Source organism: Augochlora pura, chromosome 1 (assembly GCF_028453695.1).
Source record: "Augochlora pura isolate Apur16 chromosome 1, APUR_v2.2.1, whole genome shotgun sequence".
NCBI classification, from domain to species: domain Eukaryota; kingdom Metazoa; phylum Arthropoda; class Insecta; order Hymenoptera; family Halictidae; genus Augochlora; species Augochlora pura.
Genome location: NC_135772.1, coordinates 5,543,616 through 5,565,940, shown reverse-complemented (window position 1 = coordinate 5,565,940; position 22,325 = coordinate 5,543,616). Strand labels below are relative to the sequence as shown.

Here is a 22,325-nt window from a genome sequence, read left to right as displayed (position 1 = left end):
TTCTTCATCTTTTAATCCCCAAACGAAATGTTACAAAAAACGAAGCCGTCTGGTGGCGAAACGGAGTTCGCCGGGTTTGCTAGTATCATCTAAAAAACGCATTTCTCAAACTTTCATTATAGGCTCAGATGAAATTTGTTGGCATTCCAAATGATAGTAAAATTTTAGAAAGAAAAACATCTTAGTCATTGTTTAGTAGATTAGTCCATTTATCATTTCAAAAAAGTTCAAGTCATTTAAACCAGTTTTAAAAATGTATTGCATTTTCAAAGGTGTACGAACACTCTTGTGAACGACTGTACATGTATACCTAAATATGATAAGGTAGGTGTCCCAATTATCACGCCTCTCACAATTTCCGTGTTCCCGGATTAAGAGCGTATAGAAAAAGGAAAGTTTTATAAATAAATTTAAACATCTTCCTGAGTCTAAAATATTAATAGGAAAACTTAATAAAAAAAAATATAGATCATCAATTTATGTATAACACTTTCATTTTTCTATATTTTTAATTCAAGTTTTTAGTTTTTAATTCGTGGGCACGAAAATTGGGATTTGTATCCTATCAAACATTACGTAATTATAGGATGTGGAAGTTTATTATAGATTTATCAATTTTTCCAAAAAACATCAGATTAATCACCGTTCTTTTACGAATCGTGCATGCGAGAAGCAATTGAGAAGTTCTTTCTAATTCGTTGAAAAATTTGGAGATTCACAACTTTTACGAAGAAGTCCTGTATCTCTTATTGTATTCCAAAGATGTGAGAATGTATGCCAATAAATTAATAACCAGATATATCGTAAATTAACGTATTAAAACATAAGGAATTACATTCATCCTTTTCAATCGATGTATCGATATATTAATATATGAGTATCAAAATCAATTTCCCATTCATTATTTATGTTTGAATTTAACAATATTATTTTTCAACATGACTCAAGGATTATTTGATATAAAATTACTTATTTGCATTCCAGTTTGAAATTAGTCCACACGATTGCAATATTTTTACTAACGTTTAAAACAAATCTGGAATTATCTTGAATGCTAATAAACTCTAGAAAACTACAATATTTATTATAAGTCTTGGACTCAATTATAAAATCTTCATTTATTCCTAGAATGAAAGTATTAATATCAATACTAATTGAAGTCGGATAAAAATCTGCTTTTCTGCAATTGGTAGTGTTTTCCACTGACTCATATTAAGTGCTGTTTAAGATTAAAAACTTCCTGTCTCTTTCATTTCAATTTCTTTTTTCGAATGCCTTTGCTTATTTCCGATTCAATAAAGGAAAACTATAAATGACACCGGTGCCTGATATAAAGGGAGATATTGCAGCTGAATAATACGTACACTCGTATCAGAGAATATTATGGGACCATTTCCGAGTGAAATCGTTAGGCTACAGTAAAATGAAAGGAACTAGGTTAGGGCTAAGTTTTATTACAATAATTACCCCGTCGTATTAATTCTGCTTTCCCATATTTTCTCTTTAGTTCCTCTGGATAGAAGAAGAAGAAGAAGCTAATTAACGCCACGATCGTCGTTATTGTCATAAACGAAGCATTACTTGTTAGCTATAACTGGAAAGAATATATATTTCTCCATTATTTCTATTAAATTATAAAAACAGTATACTACAAGTATATCTATATGTATCACTTAAATATACTTAAATATAAAAGTACTGTATATTTTCGAAACAATGTTACGGAAAATAATAACACTGATGAGTCTGGAGTAACTACTTTGCATGCATAGAAAATTCTAATATACCGGGTCCATAATTATAAAAACATAGCATAAAAACTCACTCAAACATTTCTATTGGTTCTGTTTAATCATTTTGTCCGGAACACTGTTTTTTGCTTACATTTTTATCCAAGCTGGCTTTTATTTTACATAGTTTCAATTGAAAATTATTTTGTATTTTATCGATTCATTTTGTATGATCTTAAGAATTTATCTAAAATTGTAAGAAAAAGATGCAGTTTCGCCGATAACCCTTAAGTAAAAAAGCTTCTATTAATTTTGGCGTCAGAATCATGAAAATTTCATCTAAACTTTTAGCAACCGCTTCCATTAAGTAATACGGAAGCTCACGTTTATCTTAAAGAAAAAAATAGAAAAGCATGTGAAAAGAAGTTATGCAAAAGCAATAAATAGAAAAGCATTTAAAAAGGAGTTATGCAAAAGCAACTTTAAGCTCTTATACCTCAGTAATTTCATATTAACAGAAACATGATTCGTGTGATCGAATGTTTAACCTCGCATGTAGTACATGTACATTTTATTAACACTATTAGCAGCACCCATCTGCAATTAGAATCGAAATGACGACAATATTGTTCAATGAATCGCTAGCCGGCGTGGGAAGATTCTGTGCCCAATAGAGCACTAATTTCCAATTGCGATGTGCATGATTACATAACGCCACGTCTGTTTACACGACGCGTTAACGATCCGAGCGTACATCGCATAAATTGACCAGAACAGAATTAGTACGAACACGTGCCCGCAATTTGGCTTCGCCTTTTTTCCCCGTCGTTCGCATAGGAAATAGGAAATTCATGCCGTGATTGATAATACCGCTAGCGAATAGTGGAAGGCTGGCAGGAACGTCGATCAAGTAATATTATTATCGGTGATATCGTTTTTTCTGTCTGCTAACAAGAGAAATAATCGGCGTCGGTATCATTTGCGATTGAAACGGGTTGCCCGTGCCGAATGCTGGTTGATTTTTCTTAGATCCGCTTTATTCCTCCGATAATTTACCGTGCTCACCGCACCTGAATGTTTTGGAGATCCGGATTTTTTTGTATTCTCTCGAGATAACGTTCATCTTTTAATGGCCATAGCAATTATGTCTATTGCTACAAAACTCATGGACAAAAGAGCCATGTTACTGCATGGTAACGCGTTGCGCTAACAAAGTTTTCATCGCGCGAAGGAAGCTTAGGGAAAAACATCGAAAATACGAACTTTTTCGGTTGATGATTTTTGGTGAAAATAATTGTAACCCGTGGTTTGGCGTAATTCATTTCAGTAATATCCCAGTACCGTACCGAAGATGACCATTTCAAGAAAGAAGAGAAGAAGGCGAAACTTCTGAGAGAAACGATACCGTTTTACTTGAACAAGTTTGAGCAAACTGTTGGCGAGAATGGAGGCTACACCGTCGGATCTACCGTAAGTTGCCGTTCCAGTTGATTTGATATTAAAATTTTAGTATCTACGAGGAAACTTTTGTCGGTATTGGATGAAAAGTAAAGACGAACTGTATTGCCTATCTGACATTTAAGCTTCCAGTGCATTATGCACAATCAAACAGTAATGTCGACATTACAATTTCGCGGTCTTAACCGAGGATTAAGAGCTTTTGGGAATAATTGACACTATTAAACTGGCAACGTTCGATTTCTATACTTTGAAAGCGTAGATAATGTTCAGAATTAGTTTTCTTATCAATTAAAGCCCGAGTATACAGTCACGAGAACATTGGGACACGCAACGTTAACTGATTTCGATGAAATGTTCATATTTCAAATTAGCATATAAGATACCGAGATCTACAAAATGCAATATTTAAGATTTTATTGTTCACGCAAATAAAAGGGTTTAAGAATATAAGTTTTAATTTTTCTTTTGATAACTTCAATTTTTGCAAACAATTTTTTAGTGATCGTTTAATCAACGATTTAATATTTCAAAAAAGTTAAAGTCATTTGATCCAATGTTTTAAATTTATTCCATGTTAAAGTATGTCCAAATATTTTTATGGCCATCTGTAGATAGGCAGTGGTTGACGTAAGAATTCGAATATCTTTTAAAACGTTCTTAAAATTTTTTAAAATATTTTATTTATTTATTTCAAATATTTAAAATATTTCACTGATGTGAATAAGTATGAGAAATATTATGATTCTTGTGTAAGCGTTTATAAACTGTATAAAAGAGCATGTGTCAATCAGTAAAACATCAAATAGCATCCCTCAACATTTTAGTTTTCTTCAATGTGTATGAAGATTGTTGTATGCGTGTCATATATTGATACCTTTAATATTCAGCAGTAGAATTTTACAAAATACTTATTCTAATGAACTCCCGTTTTCCAGACCACGTGGACGGACTTCGTGTTCGCTGTAGCACTCGAGAATTTCGAAAATATATTCGGCGGAAACGCATTAGAAAATTTTCCTGGACTACGGGCGTTGAAGAAAAGAGTTCACGAGATACCTGCGATCACTGATTGGCTGGCGAAACGACCTCACACAGAGTTTTAGATGTCCGGTGTTTGTCTTTTTTTTTAAAGAATAAGTACATATCTACACTATCTGTGTGTGCTTGGTTGCATATTATTATGCGTTTATTAACAATAAGAATTATCAGTGTCACCATGTGTTCTATCGGTGTGCAAAATGTTGTGTAAAAGTATTGCGTAGCTATGGCAGCCCGTGTGTCAAATATGCGTCAAGTCAAGCGAATGAGAAACTTAATTTGTCATTATTTAACCTACGGATTAGTATCATTATTGTTTCTATTATAAATTGTAATTTATGTCGTAGACCATGTTTTGTTTTATTAAATAGATTGCCGTTTCGCACGCTTAAAATGTTTCGAAGTGAGCAGTTGCAGGAATACTTCTTGCCACCACAATCAAAACCTTGATGTTATCATAAAATCAATTACCATTTCAAATGTCTACGCGATTGATTTACATTTTTTTGGACATTATCCAAATTTATCATAATCATACTTCCCTGAGATAAAACAAACTGGCTTTGATTATACGCATATACATGTTCGGTGATCTACAATATTTGTCTCAAATATTGACCAATGATGGTTAACCCATTAACTGCCAAATTCGTTTTTATTTTTGACGGGGAAAGTTATGCATATGCATTAAGCGGCGTGTAAGAATATAATTATATTCAAATTATGCTTTATTATTGAAATATTTTATATTTTTATTAGAAACTCACAAATGGGTCGTTGTGACAGCTTGCAATAATAAAAAATATTAATAAGAAATTTTATTATTGTATGAATTATGTTATATAATCTTTATATTTATGTATGGTATTTAATTATAATATGTATACAAACCAAACCAAAAATATCATGCTTCAAATATGATCATTGATGATGTTGTATGAAAATCAAATATGATGTTGTATTCAACTTATAGATGATTTCCAAATGTGTTCACTTGTTGACAAGAAACGAATACAAAATACACACCGTCTGCTATAAACAATATTGACTGAAATGTATAAAATGGCATTAAATTGTCAAACGCGCCTGATATATTTTTCACGCCAAGTGGTGTACATAAAATTTAAAAATCCCTAAATGGAGATCTTGGCAATTAATGGGTTTATGTGTTCGTCCATTATGTATCTGTTTCTACTTATTACTTCGTCTAAGACTGTGGATACAAAGGAATATTACTACTCCAGTAAGAAGGAATTAAATAATGTATAAATGCATGAAAAACCACAGTAAGTTTCGTAAGCATTAACACATAATGGGCAAACGCATTGATTAAACTGAACTAAAATACAAACATTGATAAGAGTAATAGAAACAAGAACAATGCGAACTATATGTAATTTAGAATAGGTTTCCTCAATCCGATCAAAGTGAAAAATAATTTTCATTTATTAACAGTTGCTATTAATCCTCATACAATTACCTAAAAAATCCCGGGACATTTTACGGAAATGTACGTTCCGAGGTCTTAAAGTAGACACTTTCAGCTTCAATTCAAGCTAAATAAAGTCCAAATTGCTCCACGGAAACATGACTAAAAACTCATCTAATCTCCCGGCATGAGCTACTGGCCATCTGATACGGTCGAAAAGTTGATTTAAAAGATCATCAAAAAATCCCGGGATATTTCACCGGAATGTACGTTCCGGGGACCTAAAGTAGACACTTTCAGCTTCAATTTAAGCTATATAAAGTCCAAATTTCTCCTCGGGAACATGATTAATAACTCACCTAATCTAGCAGCATGAGCTCCTGGCCACCTGATACGATCGAAAAGTTGATTAAAAAAATCATAAAAAAATCACAGGACATTCTACGGGAATGTACGTTCTAGGGTCTTAAAGTAGACACTTTCAGCTTCAATGTAAGCTACATAAAGTCCAAATTACTAAACGGAAACATGAGCTGAAAGTGTCTACTTTAAGTTCCCGGAATGTTCATTCCCGTGGAATACCCTGGTTTTTTTAATGATTTTTTGAATCACTCCTTCCAGGATATCAGGTGGCCAAGAGGTCATCCTGTGAAATTAGGTGAGTTTTTAATCATGTATCCGTGGAGCAATTTGGGCTGTATAGAGCCTAAATTAAAGATGAAAGTGACTACTTTAAGACCCCTTAACGTACATTCCCGTGGAATGTCCCGGGATTTTTTTGTGAGTTTTTTTAATCAACTTTTCGATCGCATCAGGTGGCCAGAAACTCATGCTGCTACATTAGGTGAATATATCATACCCCCCATTTCCCGGAGTTATAATAATTGAGAAACACCCTGTATACTTTTCTGGGTCACACATTTTTAACTGCTAGATGGCAGGTGAGCGCAGTCTAATACTCAGCTTCAATCAGCTATAACCAAGCGTGTTACAACGCAGCTGTCAGATTTCGTCAAATTGTGATTTTGAACGGATAGGTTATGAAATGTAATTATAAGTTCTGAATGAATATATAGGTTAAAAAAAATAATGAAAGCTAATAATGTAAGAATCCCAATTAATGTTGTGATTTTGAACGAATTGGTTATGAAATGTAATAATAAGTTCTGAATGAATATTACATTAAGATGAATCTCTACTTGCATTTATTTAATATTTAGTTCTCTATTTATACAATTAACAATTGTCAGAGCCTTAAAGATTTCAATTTTGTATGAAATATTTTAATATTTTTCAATTAAGAATTGTTAAAGCCTTAAAGATTTCAATTTTGTATGACATATGTGAATTATTATTTCTATTTGTATTAATTATGAACGGTGCCAGTACTTGTACAAAATATCCATAAAGTATATTACATCGGTGCATAGGGAAGTTTGGTACTATGGGTATTTTGAAGAAAGCGGGAACACAAAATGAATCGAATTGTTAATAATAATAACTTTTTATTGTGTGAGCGGATGACTGAGATTACGTTACATCGGTGCATAGGGAAGTTTGGTAATATGGGTATTTTGAGGAAAGCGGGAACACAAAATGAATTGAATTCTTAATAATCTAGTAACATATGTAAACTACATTATAAAAAATATATATATATATATTGATTAGTTATTTTAGTGAACTGAAAAAAAAACAAAAATAAATCAATAGGATTTTATAGGAAAAATGCCGACAGACTAAGGGATAAAAAGAAGATAGAAAAATGAAAACGTACATTTCTTGTTAATTAAATTATTTATTAATAATAATAATTCGACATCCAACACCCCGGCCTCGACGGCCACTTCGGGAAAAGCCCGCAGATGTTCCTCTATCTACAAAAAGAAAGTTATGCACCATTTTCTACGTATTTAAATTGGGATGAGAAGTGTAAAACTTCTCTGTAATATATAAAAAGTAAATACATACATAATTTAGACATTACTTCAGTACTGCCTCTACTAATTTACGTAATTTCCCGAAAAATGTTAAAGTATAACTTACAAAGCTGCTTTACTTTAGCAGCATCACTGCCTCCCTCTTCTTTTTGCTGCTGCTGTTGTAGTTGTTGCTGCTGCATAAATATTAAAAATTGATGGAACATTTCTGGTTTAACAAAAAAAAATTTCATTAAATCAGCCGGAAATCTCTCTGCTTACAGTAATATGTGCGGCCGGTATTAATTATTTGAACTTACCCTGAAGGGGAGGCAACGCCATTGCGTCTGCCACCGGGGATGCAGTTGGCACTCCGTTGCTTCAGTGGTAACTAAGAAAAGAATTAAGAGTAAAATCTTTGTCAACATTGAAAGATACCACTGCTAATACAAAACCATATAAAGTAGAGAGTGGGGAAACATGCAAGACGCAATCTGGCTATCCTACAGAAATATGGGCAAGTTCCTAGCTTACCTGCCATTGTCTTCATTGTCTGCAAATGCTTTACCAGTTGTTCTTGGTCTGTGTTCACTAAAAAAGAGAATTAATTGAAATTACTTATTGAAATGTACATATAAAAGTAAAATATGTAGACAAATTAGAAAAAAATACTTACTGTTTCTCCGTGAGTTTGTTGCGTTGAATGAAAGAGCTGAAAATAATAAAAAAATTATGTAATAAAATTAAATTATGCGAAGATGTTTATTTGGGACAGAAACTGACCATGGCATCCGATTCGGCAGATATTTTTTAAGAAAAAACTATCGCGAAAGTGTCGATACGGTTTTAAATTTGTATAGATCGAAAAAATATCTGCCGGCAATGCGTACGCGGCGTTTTTCCGGTGTGTCGTCTGCTACTTGCTCCTATTGACTCGGAAGTGTCGTAACTATGCGTGATCATCTTTTGTTTCTTTATATTTCAGTGTTGCGTTCTTAGCTAAGAACAAGATTTCATCAAACCATATTCGACTCAAGAATATAAAACAAAATCTACAGATAGAAAACTTCAATGTTGGAAAATGAATCACACGTTATTTACACAGAATGGGTGCCCCATTGTATGTCGCTATCGACTTTGATCATACATAGCTACGGCACTGCCGAGTCTAATCCAAGCAAACAAGCAGCGGACCACGTGGCGATAAAACTCCGGGTACGCGTTACCAACCAGAGTTGGGCAAAATGTTTATGTAAATGAAAATTTAGAATAACGAATGAAAGCTAAATATAATCTTTATTCAAAAGTTCGACTAAAAAAATTATTCATCCGTCGAATAAATCTTTAAATAACTGTTGCCAGCTAATGTAAAAGTGATGCCGAGCGTGTCGAGCTTCGAACGTGAAAGACAATGTAAGCGGACCAAAGACAATGAAACCGAATAGAGAATCAAGCGATTTTAATAGCAATTGACAATTTTTAATTTTATATTTTTACTAGAATAATATATCTATGAGGCACCAATTAGAAACCAATGTATGGGTTGTATTAAAAAGATACAGAAAAAATACCGAAAACCGTATGTCTATTTCGATATGGTATATTTCAGACGGAGAATTTAAAAATTACGGTCGATCACGCGGATGCAATGGTCCGATTATATTCATAATGTGAATAAATAAAAACCGAGTAATATCATGAAGCGATATGTACTTACGTGCGTTTCTGCTTCGTGGCGTTGGTCAGAATGCACTCAAAAGAATGACATTCGACTCAGGGCTCGCAGGCCACTTGAATTTCAGATGTTTTTCCCACCTCAGAGGTTTTCTTTCCTTCGTGTGAATTAGGAAAGAATATTGTTACGATCTTCGGGAACCTCGTCCGGTTCCCGTCGCCCCGTTCCGCGAGTCCGCGGCATATTTATCATTTCTTATTTACTTTCGTTTTATACAATACAATATATCAAGTTCTACTTTCGTTTATACAATACAATATTTCTCCCTTTCGAAAAACGGTCGTCCCGACCGTGGCAAAGAATTCAGATCTTCTGTAACTTGCACTCCTGTCTGACAAAGAAGTAATAAGCAATTAATACCTACGTGGCCTTTACCAGACAAACCACGCCTTGACATTCGTCCTATGGTTCAGGGAAAAACCACGTAAAAGAACCCTGAACAAGGCGTGTCAGTGCTCGTGTGTCAATCAACGACACTGATCACCTAGCAAGCACAGGAAACAAAATCGGCCGGCAAATCCAAGATCACAGCATTCCCAGCGTCCTGCCAGGAGCCAGTTAACCTGGACCTAGCCCCAGACGTCTAACAGCGGAAGCTATACGTGATCATCAGATCCTCCGTCGTCATCTGCTGATCTCGTGACTTCCCAGGAAGCAAATTCAGTGGACATTATTCATTAATTTCCTGCTTTCCTTAGCTCCTCTTGCCTCTTGACGTTTCTTGAGCACTTGTTTCTTCTCTTCTTTGACTTTTCCGCATCTTCTTGCTAAGGAAATGGATTAATCTCTAAATCTTGCCAGACGATTAACATGAAAAACCTTGCATTTACTCCCAGGCGAGCGCTGAATACAGTGTATATGATCATTCAGCTTGCCCACTACGTTATATGGTCCTTTCCAGTCCGATTGCAACTTCGAACATTTTCCTTTTTTTTTTTTCGTGGTTGATACAGCCACACTCTATCTCATACTCATGGATTCTTCAATTTTATCTTTGATCCACGAAATATATTCCGTGTCGTTATCAATGTTTTATTGATTCAAAAGTGCCCAGCTGCTGACGATCCTCCATTGCGCTGATTTCTTCTCTTTTCCCTTTCGTTCTTCTTCATCGCTCCTCCTCTTAAAGCAATCCCTCCTGATATGCCCTGTTCCTCCACAGTTCCAGCACGTCCGATCATCTTCTAATCTTTGCTTTCTGGGATTTCTCATTCCGGATCCATTCTTCCAGGAGGTTCTCGAAAACGCAAAATTCGAATCAGTTTTCAGAACCCCCATTTCTCTATTTACATCCGCGATTTCTCGCACCGAGTCTCGCGACAGCCTGTCCATGGCCTCCATCTCCAGCGCTCTAGTGACAACCTCTCTCAAGGAGACAAAGCCGCTGAGACGAAGAGCCTTTTTCATTTCCTCATTGTTCACAGCGGTGACGAATTGAGAGGCGGCAAGCTTGTCCCGCGTTTCCGCTGGACAATCCGCAAATGCGGCATTAGCCAGTCTCTCAATCTCTCCGGCCAATGAGGAAATGGATTCCCCTCTACGCTGCCGACAATTTTGAAACAGAACATAATTTAAATTAGCTAAATTTTTAGCTCCAAATCTGAGCTCTAAAGGCGAAACAAGAGACGTAAAATCAGAAATTTAGGCAGCGGAAAGAGAAGTCAAAACACTCCGCGCCGATCCCTGCAATGAAGCGACCAAGGCCGTTGCCTTCCTCGCCTCATTCCAACCATTTGCCCGCGAAATAGCTTCAAATTGAATGAAGTACTCTTCCCAAGACGTTCTTCCGTCATATTCTGCGTATCCCAAATCAAGGGATACGCGACTTTGAACCTGATCTTGCACAGGCAAATGAAAAATCGAAAACGGAGCGGAAGAGGGTCCAGGATCTGCCGCGGGAAGTGCGGGAGCGGAAGAGGGCCCAGGACCAGCCACGGGAAGTGAACTTAAACTACTATTTACAAAATTATTTCCCACTTCCCTTGCGGCAATATTTACAACAGGGAGCGCTGCAGGAAGTGAACTTTTACCGAAATTATTCCCCACTTTCCTCGCAGCCATATTTACACCTCTCTCCCCAATGGCTCCTACCCGCTCCGCACTTCCCCTGTCGCGAGACTCTCGGTCACCCCCGGCAATGTGAGCAGGTAACGATAGCACCTGAATAAGTCTCTCCATGCTCTGGATGCGCGCCTCCATCGCAGAATTGACTGCATCCTGTGCCGCACGTTCCTGCTGTCCCAACAGCCGAGACTGCTCATACTGCTCCTCCAGCCGACCGATAACCGTCTGCTGGAACGCCGCGAACAAGTCCTGCCATCCATTTTCAGTTGCCGAAGTGGGCAGAATCCCACTTCTGACACCAATGTTGCGTTCTTCGGGAACCTCGTCCGGTTCCCGTCGCCCCGTTCCGCAAGTCCGCGGCATATCTATTATTAACTTTCGTTTTATACAATACAATATATCAAGTTCTACTTTCGTTTATACAATACAATATTTCGAATTATTAAATACAATGTGTCAAGTTCGCTGTCAAAATAGCCACTGCCAAAGTTCAGCTCGATTGGAAGACCCTGAACCGTGTTGTCGTCTTTTATTCCGGCAAGGGAATTCCGAGGCGGCACCGGTCATCCATCCGGTGTTCGTAACAATATGCATACTTTATCCATTGAATTTGTTTCCTGATAATTGAACATTTTCGCATATCATTTTATTAATAATGTCGATAGTTCAACATGTTTGGAACATCGGTGTGTCATACTTTTGAAATTTCGGATATTTCATGACTACCACAGCTTATGTATATTTTGTTAACCACTACATGATATTATCATTGCTGTAGGTATAACAACCGCTTAAGGCATATGTACAGATCGAACCTTCCGTCTATTGAGAATGCCACAAGCAAGACATCTCGTGTTATCGATTCACATTGGGCTATGTCAATTAATATAATGAAATCGCAAAATATAATGAACAACGATAATCCAATCATTGTGTATGTAAAAGAATTTGTTAACAAAGATCATGTTTCTTGTTACGCCAACGTATGTATACAATGTTTGTTACATTGTACGAATATGCGAAGTGCACATCTTCAACTTGATTTCAATGACCAATTAAAAATTTTAGCAGATGATTATATGAATAAGAAAAGTACCTCACTGAGTCCTTCTGCAGTACGTGAACTAGTAGGCGGTACATTCATACAAAATGTTCAACAGGACGCATCAGAATTTCTGCTCACATTAATCCAACACGTGCATGAGTTGAAATTGATAACGGAACAGCAATTATCTCGTACTATCCGTTGTACAACTTGCAACCATACGATAGTTACACATGTAAAAAGTTATATTTTATCTGTGTCAATACCGACGATAAATACGACGAAAAGCATGAACCTCCAAGAAATGGTATCGGCAACATTTTCAAAATCGCATGCTTTCGATGGTCCATGCGAGCATTGTGAAAGTAGCAGGATACATAAAGCTGACATAACATCTGCTAGTCAGCTCGTAATAATTCATTTAAAGATATTTTCTGTTCAGAATCAGATGGTTTCAAAAATTAATAATGCGAACATCAAGGCTGTTCCCACTACGATATTGCACATAGCGTCATGGCGAATCTATTAATAAAGGGCATTACACCTGCCTCCTAAGACAAAAGAATTCTAAATGGATACATGCCGATGATTGTAACACTCGTCCGTGTCACGGGACTGCGAACCGGACAAATAGGATATGGTCCAACTGACTCGCCCTAACCGTAGTGAGGGGGAGACTATAGTATAGTCTTATTGTTTAAACAAAGTACTATATCGAGGATAGTAACCGTACGGACAATTGGTCTATCCGTAGATTAGAACAATTGTGTCGTACTTCGTAATATTACTTTCCTTAGGCGCGACTTATGGCTAACCCGTACACGAAGTTGGATCAGGGATCGAACAGAGTAACGACTCGCTTGAGATGAAAATGAATACTGTCTTTATTTTTGAAGTCAAGGTATATATATGTTTTTCCAGGTTGGCCCTTCCATAAGGTTAAGGTCTGGTGGGGATGACTATTGCTCATTTGGGGAAATCTGGGGGACCGGGGATGACGCGGTGTTTTGGTTTGACTATCTTGTTTTTTGGAGTGGCAAAAATATTTGTCATTTTGTTGTGATGTTCGATGCGTTGGCGGGGTGCGTCATGGTGTGGCCGAAGTATGACTGATGGTGCAAAGGGTACGTTGGCCGGATGCGTCACATCCGACACGTTGGCCTCGAGGTGCCAAAGACGCTTCTATGTTTATCTTAGAAAATACATCGCAATCGCAATATACTATCATAAATCATATTATGATATGAAAAAGACGCTCGAAATTTTATTTAAATTTAAAGAAAGTACTGCAACAACCCAACACAATAACAATAGCAAAAAGAAGTGAAATCACAATAAAAAACATTACCAGGGCAACGTAAAATAGGCCAAGTAGTTGAGTTTGCTTGGGACTTTGGTTCCCACAAAAAAACTCCGACAAATTAACCCACAAAAAGTCTCCACAACAATGAATTCACGCAAACAAGCGTACAGAAGATATCAACGTAAAACAATTGGTCCCCCAAAGGAGCATTCAAATGATATTATTGGGTTGTTCGGAAAGTAATTTCGTTTTTTCCTAACAGAGAATTTAATTGTATTTTTTACACCCAACTTCACACTTAAGCCGCATAGTCATTATATGTTTTGAGAGCTGATATAGCAAGGCTTGATTGTGAAAAAGTCCAATTGATTATACAGAGTAGTTTTTGGTTGGTGCCCTTTTAAATATGGAGAACAATAGGCAGCATTTTCGTCACATTTTACTTTTTTATTATAGAAAAGGTAAAAATGATATTCAAGCCAGGAAGAAATTAATCGATATGTATGAAGAAGATGTGTTGACAGTACGCCAGTGCCAGAAATGGTTTGCAAAATATCGATCAAGCAATTTTGATGTCGAAGAAGCACCACGTTCTGGAAGGCTGGTTCAAGCTGATAAAGTCACGGTAAAGGCATTAGTTGATGCAAATCGGCGAATAACAACACGTGAGATCGGTGAGAGGTTCAATTGATCAAATTCAATTGTTTATGACCACTTAAAAGGCCTGGGTTTAACCTCAAGGCTCGATATATGGGTTCCCCATGTTCTCACGGAGAGAAATTAGTGTCGTTGCGTTGACGTCTGTGATTCGCTCTCAAACGTCACGAAAATTATCCATTTTTGAAGCGGATCATTACTGGGGGCGAAAAATGGGTTGTATATAACAATGTGAAACGCAAGAGATCATGGAACAAAGAAGATGAACCGGCACAAAGCATTTTCAAAGCCAATATCCATCAAAAAAGGGTGATGCTGTCTGTTTGGTGGGATTTTAAAGGAATTGTTTTTTTCAGCTTTTATCGGATAACACAACAATTAATTCGGAAGTCTACTGTCATCAGCTGGGCAAACTGAGTGATGCACTTCAACAGAAAAGGCCAGAATTAATCAACAGAAAAGGCGTAGTGTTCCACCAAGATAATGCGAGACCTCATACAAGTTTGATCACTCGCCAAAAGCATTTACTGCTTGAATGGGATACAATGCGACACCCGTCATATTCTTCAGATCTGGCACCTTCGAATTATGATTTGTTCCGGTCGCTGCAAAATTTTTTAGACGGTAAAACCTTCGCTTCAAATGAGAAGGTCAAAAACCACCTCGATCAGTTTTTTGCCAGCAAAGACCAAAAATTTTATGAGCGTGGAATCATGCTATTACCAGAAAGATAACAAAAGGTACTGGGAACAGAATGGCCAATATCAAATTTAATAAAATATTTGTTTATTATACGAAAATTGTTTTTCATTTTCATAAGAAAAAAACGAAATTACTTTCCGAACAACCCAATAGTAAACCCTCCAAAAAGCTCTAAGAATTGTTAAAAACAACCCCCCACCCCCAAAACCCCCCCTCCTCCACAAAATGGTTTCAAATACAAAAAACGTTAAATTAATGCACAAAAGTAAGTATAAAGTTAAACTTCGGAACGATATAAAAAAAACTCCAAAATATTGTTTAACATTTAATTTCATTCGAAGAAGGTATTAAAATCAAAAGTAGTGTAGTATAATGAGAGTGTGTAGAGACAAATGTTTTTAGAATGAGACGAATGAGTATGAATGTGTATGAGTGTTATTAAAAGAAAGCGAAAAGGATGAATATGTGTAAGAGAGATAGAGAGAGACCGGAAGAAGACGAGCGATTTTGCAAAAGAGTTTATTAGACGACCCACAGGAAAAAGACGTGTGATTGACAACAAAAATCCGACGAAGAAATATGGCGACGCAAAATAAAATCGTAACGATGTATCAACCAGAAGACGCAGCTGGCATAGCCGAGCGCTATAACTTTTCTATTGGCGAATTGAGGAATAAAGCAAGAGCGCAAGGGTTGTCTGCTGGAGGATCAAAAGTCGATATTATTGCTAGATTAATAGAGAAGGATCCGAAGGGACTGTGGTTAGAAAGTAACGTTGAGGGAGGTTTAGACGCTGAGAATTGCCAAGACGAACAAGGAAGGAATAGACATGATCGTGTGATCGAAGAAACGGGAGGTGAGCGTGAACGCGAAGTAAATAGGCGTGACATAGAAATTGAGAATCGAGAAAGAGAACAACAACTCTTTAAACGTGAGTACGAATTGATGCAACGTGAACTTGAAATTGCGAGACGTGAGATAGCGATGTTCAGACAAGTTCAGACGTCACCAATTCGCGACGCGCAACCACGAGGGATAACTGAAGAACGCGTATCGACACCGCGATCGTTACAACATTCAAGTTTACGAATGATTGCCGAATTAGTGAGTGAATTTTATGGTACACCTGATAATTTTGACGTTTGGGAACAACAGATCAAATTCATGAAAAATACGCACGATTTGACGGATGATGCTGCAAAGACGTTGATCGGCATGAAACTTAAGAAGAAAGCGTTCGAATGGCTGCATTCCAAAGCAGAACATCTTCGAATGACATTTGACGATTTGATTGACGAATTAGGACGAATGTACCGACCGAGACGTAGCAAGATTGAGATGCGAAGGAAGTTCGAGGTACGAATTTGGAAAAGAGAAGAAACCTTCAGAGAGTATGCGCATGACAAAAGCGTAATGGGCAATCGAGTACCAATTGAAACTGCTGACATGTTAGATTACCTTATCGATGGTATTCCAGATAGATCATTGCGCGATCAGGCGCGTATACATTGCTTTGCGACAACACAAGATTTAATTGACGCATTTGACAAAATAGTGTTACGTGACCAAGCATTGACGAATTCGACGAATCGACGAGAAAGACAGAACCCCGTATCAACGAAAGCGATGCATGGTGCGAAGAACATAAATGACAAACGATACAAAACAAATAAGACGAATAACAGCTGTTTTAATTGTGGTGAATCCGGCCACATTAGTACGACGTGCCCAGCGAAGGGGCTCGGACCGAAGTGTTATAAATGCAAACAGCATGGACACATATCGACGAAGTGCACGAAAGACAATCAGGGGACAGAAGAGATGTGTGCAGTGACACAAACCCCATTGAAGAAGTACGTGAAGACCGTGACGATTTTCGACAAAGATGTGGAAGCGTTAATTGACACCGGGAGCGATCTTACGCTTATGTGTAAAGATGAGCACGCAAGAATCGGATCGCCTCCACTTAAGCCGACGAAAATAAGATTCACAGGAATAGGATCGCCGTCGCATGCAGCATTGGGAGAATTTACAACGGAGGTAACGATAGATGGAAACCGTTTCCCAATTCTAATTCGAGTTGTTTCAGATATAATTTCGAGACAGAGATTGTTGATTGGCACCGATTTCTTAGAGCCGAGAAGTTTTACTGCAAAGAGAGGTATCATTTATATTGAACCAGACGACGAGGTAAATGATGATCCACTAGAAGTGTTGCAAATTAACGTAGTCGACGAAAGAGATGCAAGAGAAGCTGATTTATCTCACATTGAACATAAAAACACAAGGCAAGAGATAATATCGCTAATTAATGATTATGAGCCACAGAAAGCAGCAGAGACAACTGTTAGCATGAGAATTGTGCTAAAAGATGAAACCGCGACGTTTGGCAGCAAACGAACGAGAGTTTGTTAATCGACAAATACAGGAATGGAAGAGCCAAGGTATTGTACGACCGTCATCCTCGGACTATGCTAGTCCAATCATACTTGTCAAGAAGAAGGACGGATCATACAGATTCTGTATCGACTATAGGATGTTAAATAAAAAGATTGTCAAAGACCGATACCCACTACCACTCATTGAAGATCAACTGGATCGATTACAAGGTACGAAAATATTTAGTACACTTGATCTGAAGAATGGTTTTTTCCATGTTCCAGTAGACGCTGCCAGCATTAAATATACCGCATTTGTTTTACCTGATGGACAGTTTAAGTTTCTCCGAGTTCCTTTTGGATTATGCAACTCACCCTCGGTATTTCAGCGATATGTGAATGCAATCTTCCGAGATCTGATTCGCGAAGGAATTGTTTTGACATACATGGATGATTTGATTGTTCTCTCTGACAATCACAGCGAAGGATTAGAGAGACTAAGGATGGTGTTGGAAACAGCTAGCAAAGCCAGTATGCAGATCAACTGGAAGAAATGTTGCTTCTTAAAGAAACGCGTTGAATTCTTGGGGCACATTATTGAAGATGGAACAGTTCGACCATCTGAGAAGAAGACTGAAGCAGTTCTACGATTTAGAGAGCCAAGGAACATTCGAGAAGTACAAACTTTCTTAGGATTAACTGGGTATTTCCGAAAATTTATTGCTGATTATTCGAGAATAGCCAGACCTTTGTCAAATCTATTAAGAGCCGGTGTAGAATTTAATTTTAGCGACGCTGAGAGACAGGTCTTTGTACGTTTGAAGATGCAACTTAGTCGACAACCAATACTTAAACTGTATCGGGCAGGAGCAGAAACAGAGCTCCATACAGACGCATCAAAATTTGGATACGGAGCCATATTGATGCAACGCGACGGAGAAGATGGTTTATTACACCCAATATATTTTGCGAGCGGTAAGACGTCCCCAGCTGAAGAAAAATATTCAAGTTATGAGCTGGAAGTACTCGCTATTGTCAAAGCGCTTAGACGATTTCGTGTATATTTATTGGGCATCAAGTTTAAAATCATAACAGATTGCAAGGCTTTCACAATGACAATGAACAAAAAAGATCTTTGTGTACGAGTAGCTAGATGGGTATTGCTATTAGAAGAATTTCAATATATCATAGAGCACCGATCAGGACGAAGTATGCGACATGTTGACGCTCTAAGTCGCAATCCACTCCCGACTTGTTTGACGATCACTGAAAGTGAAGAAGGATTGACAGCACGATTGAGGAAAGCGCAAATGGACGATGACGAATTAAAGAACAAAATCGACGAGTTGATGAAAGGGAAATTAGATGGATATACTATGAGACGAGGACTATTATACAAAGACGTAGGAGACGAAATGCGACTGGTAGTGCCAAAGAGGATGCAACTACAGGTTATAAGAATGGCCCATGAACGAGGTCATTTTGCGATCAACAAGACGGAGACGCTGGTGCAGAACGATTATTGGATACCAAAGGGCATAGCGGATTAAGATGGTCAAAACTGCCCTTAGAGGTTTTTCAATGACTCTTATACCGTTCGATAACTGACCCCAAAAAACTCATCTGTGCAAAATTTTAACCCTGAAATATGTCCGTGAGGGTAGTTATAGGGTAAATTAGATTTCGCAGTTTTCCGCCGTTTCCCCCCCTTTAGCGGCCTCCGAAAATTTTGAAAAAATGTGGCTTATTTCGAACATCGAGCCGCATATTATAGAAGTTTTTCAGATTTTTAGGTTGCAAACTGTGATTATCAAAAATGAAAAACCCCCAAAAACTCGGAAAATTGAAGATTTCTCGAAAACTAAAAATATGGTTTTTTTTATATTAATTCCCTGATAAGATACTATCACAACTAGTTTGCTCAATTTGTCTCATATTTTTTGTTCGCCTGCAACATTGTAAAAAAAAAATAAAAACCAAATTCGTCAACGTTTTTGCCGTGCGAAAGAAAGATGCTACTTGGTGCTCTTACCGCAAGTGTACATTAAGCAATTTTTAACATTATTACGTGGAAAAAAACAATTTCTTAACCTTGGAAATGCGAATTGAAAGAGTAGAAGAATTGCGAAGTGGGCGATATATACCAAAACGTTTTCATTCATTACAACTTGATCGGTCAGCGTAATGGGTAGCGTGTACGATTTCGATGCTGCTATACTCGGGTTCGAATCCCGTTGTAGGCAAAGTTTTTTCTTCGTAAAATACATTCTATTTTTCCAATTCCATATCACATGGTTTATTTACATGAGTTTACAAATATATTTGCAATTTTTTTAGAAATATTTTTTAACATTTGAAAAATATTTAAACATTTATATATTTTTTTTCTATATTTGTGTAATTAACAGGTCACGTTACAAGAGATGCTGCAGGCTAAAAATGACAACTGATTCGCATTCTACCCGTAATCGCTGAAGATGGAAAGCTTAGAAATTAAGTTAATGAACTGTAATGTAAAGAATATTAAAGAAAGCCGTAATGGCGAACATATGTAGTTAGAGAATCGGTAAAATAAGAAATACTCCAAAACTATTTTTGTATGTATGTTGACTTAACTATTTTTCAAATGTTAAAAAATATTTTTAAAACATTACAAATATATTTGTAAAGTCATGTAAATAAACCATGTGATATAGAATTGGAAAAATAGAATATATTTTACGAAAAAAAACTTTGCCTACAACGGGATTCGAACCCAAGTATAGCAGCACCGAAATCGTACACGCTACCTTGTGTTGGCTCTTATAAACCTAGTCTTATCCTAGTTTGTGCTATGATTTAGTTTAACGCTTGTTTAAAATTAAATTGGGTCAGTAAGGATGAATGACCTTGATTAATTCTTTTATTGGTGCGCCCAAAAATGGCTTTAGGCTAATTTGGAAAAAAATGGCGCTACTATATGTTTATAAATATGACTTAAGTGTACTAACTATATACAATATTTACAAAGACTTAGAACTACTTAGAAGTACTTAATTTCTGTCTTATTTCTATTGGCCCGGGATTTGAGCGGAGGTTCGGGTTGAGCGAGGAGGAGGTGGGGGGATGCGGGTGGCTGAGATGTTTTGTGTTGACATGATTGTGTTTATTATTTTTTAGTGGTGAATATAGGGATTAGGGTGCTTTTTATTTAAACCACCAGTAATTTTTGTTTGATTTGGGGTCGGTTTTTTTGTCTTTGTGGATGATGTGAGTGCAGTATCTGAAGTTGGTGTTTGTGTCTTTATAGAATATCGCTTTGCTGTTGGGACCTCTGTCTATATGATAGATTAGGGGTATATTGTCACTATTTGAAATTAGGTTTTCTGAATCCAGGTGTGGGAATATTTCTGGGGGAGTAAATCCTGAGGTTTTGCATTTTTTGTGATATAATGGTTGTGGATATAGGGGACCAGAGATTTGGTTGTTTGGGTGGTGGATGGCTTTCGCAAAATGGTTCCTGCAAATTTTTATTATATGCGAATCAATTCTGGTTATGTTCGCGGCGTTCAGTAGCGTTTTGTTTTTGTAGTGTTTCGTATAGTTGGACTCGGGCGTTCTAAACATTGAGAGACATGCACGTAGACAGTGTCTTTCAAATATTCTGAGTTTTTCCATTTTGTAGTTTGGGATGTTAAAACATATCGGGCACGCATACGTTAGAATTGGTCTGATTAGCGATTGGTAACACAGGATTTTGCATTTACGTTGAAGGAAATTGCTGAAGAATATTTTGGAGAGGCTGTTGAAGGTTTGTTTTACTTTTATGAGTTGGGTGTCAGCGTGGTTAAAGAATTTTAATTAGGGATCAAGGTGGATACCCAGGTATTTGACTGTTTTTTTTATGAGGGATGAATGTTTGGTTAGTGCTGTTGACTGTTAGTTGGAATTTCTTCCAGTTTTTCCTAACATCGTAGTTGGTGTTTATGAGGGTTGGCCTGAATAGGCTGGTTTCGCATTTTAGGAAATTGATTTTAAGTTTCCAGTTGTTGGTGTAAATTTGGATTTTTTCAAATAGTGACTGAAGGTTTGACTGGATGATGGTGGCTTTGGAATCAATGCTCTAAATTATTAAGTCGTCTGCGAATCCTATACCTTTTGTGTTGGTGGAATTGTTTATGTTGAATAGTTTGAGGAGATTGGAAGTGAATATGTTGAATAGTAGGGGGGCTGTAACTGTACCCTGCTGGAGTCTGTTGGGAACTTTGTAAGTTTGCGTGGCAGTGTTTATACCGTCAGAAGTTATGAATTTTTTATTTGCTATCATAGACCATGTTAGTTTTGTTACGTGGGGAGGGAAATTGTGTTTTATCATTTTGTAAATTAGGCCTTCATGCCAAACTGTTTCAAAGGCCTTTTCGATGTCAATCAGTACTGCGCCTACACAATGGTTATTGTTAAGGGCCCAGCAGATGTCAGAGGTTAGTTTATTTATGGCGTGGGTGGTGGAGTGTTTATGTTTAAATCCGAATTGTTCATCTGGTATTATGTTTTCCTTGCAGGCTATTGCGTTTATGGCTCTGTAGATTATTTTCTCGTATGTTTTGCTTAGGTTAGGTAGTAAGGAGATAGGTCTGTAATTGGTTGGGTCGGTTCCGTCTTTTCCTCTTTTTTTAATGGAGATAGTTTTCGCTATTTTCCATTTATTAGGGAAGTACGAGTTGTTGAGGGCGTTGTTAAAGAGGATGGTATACAGATATATGAATTTTCCAGATAGGTTTTTAATTACTATAGTGGGGATGCCATCAAAGCTAGCTGATTTTTTATTGTTTGTCTTTTTTATTATTTCTGACAGGATTGTTTGGTTGATGAAGTAGTCCGGGTT

The 22,325-nt window shown here is 37.0% G+C and overlaps 2 protein-coding genes across 2 annotated transcripts in view; one reads left to right on the top strand and one right to left on the bottom strand.

Annotated features, from left to right (window-relative positions):
- LOC144470511 (glutathione S-transferase-like) overlaps nucleotides 1-7,768 on the top strand; it is a 29,715-nt gene extending 21,947 nt beyond the window's left edge. The window contains exons 3-4 of the mRNA XM_078181780.1: nucleotides 3,058-3,200; nucleotides 4,127-7,768. Coding sequence (XP_078037906.1) covers nucleotides 3,058-3,200; nucleotides 4,127-4,294 — 311 coding nt within the window. The 3' untranslated portion in view covers nucleotides 4,295-7,768. The remainder of the gene's footprint in view (nucleotides 1-3,057; nucleotides 3,201-4,126) is intronic.
- The window catches only part of LOC144470276 (uncharacterized), a 297,327-nt gene that overhangs the window by 134,351 nt on the left and 140,651 nt on the right, over nucleotides 1-22,325 (bottom strand). The window lies entirely within an intron of this gene.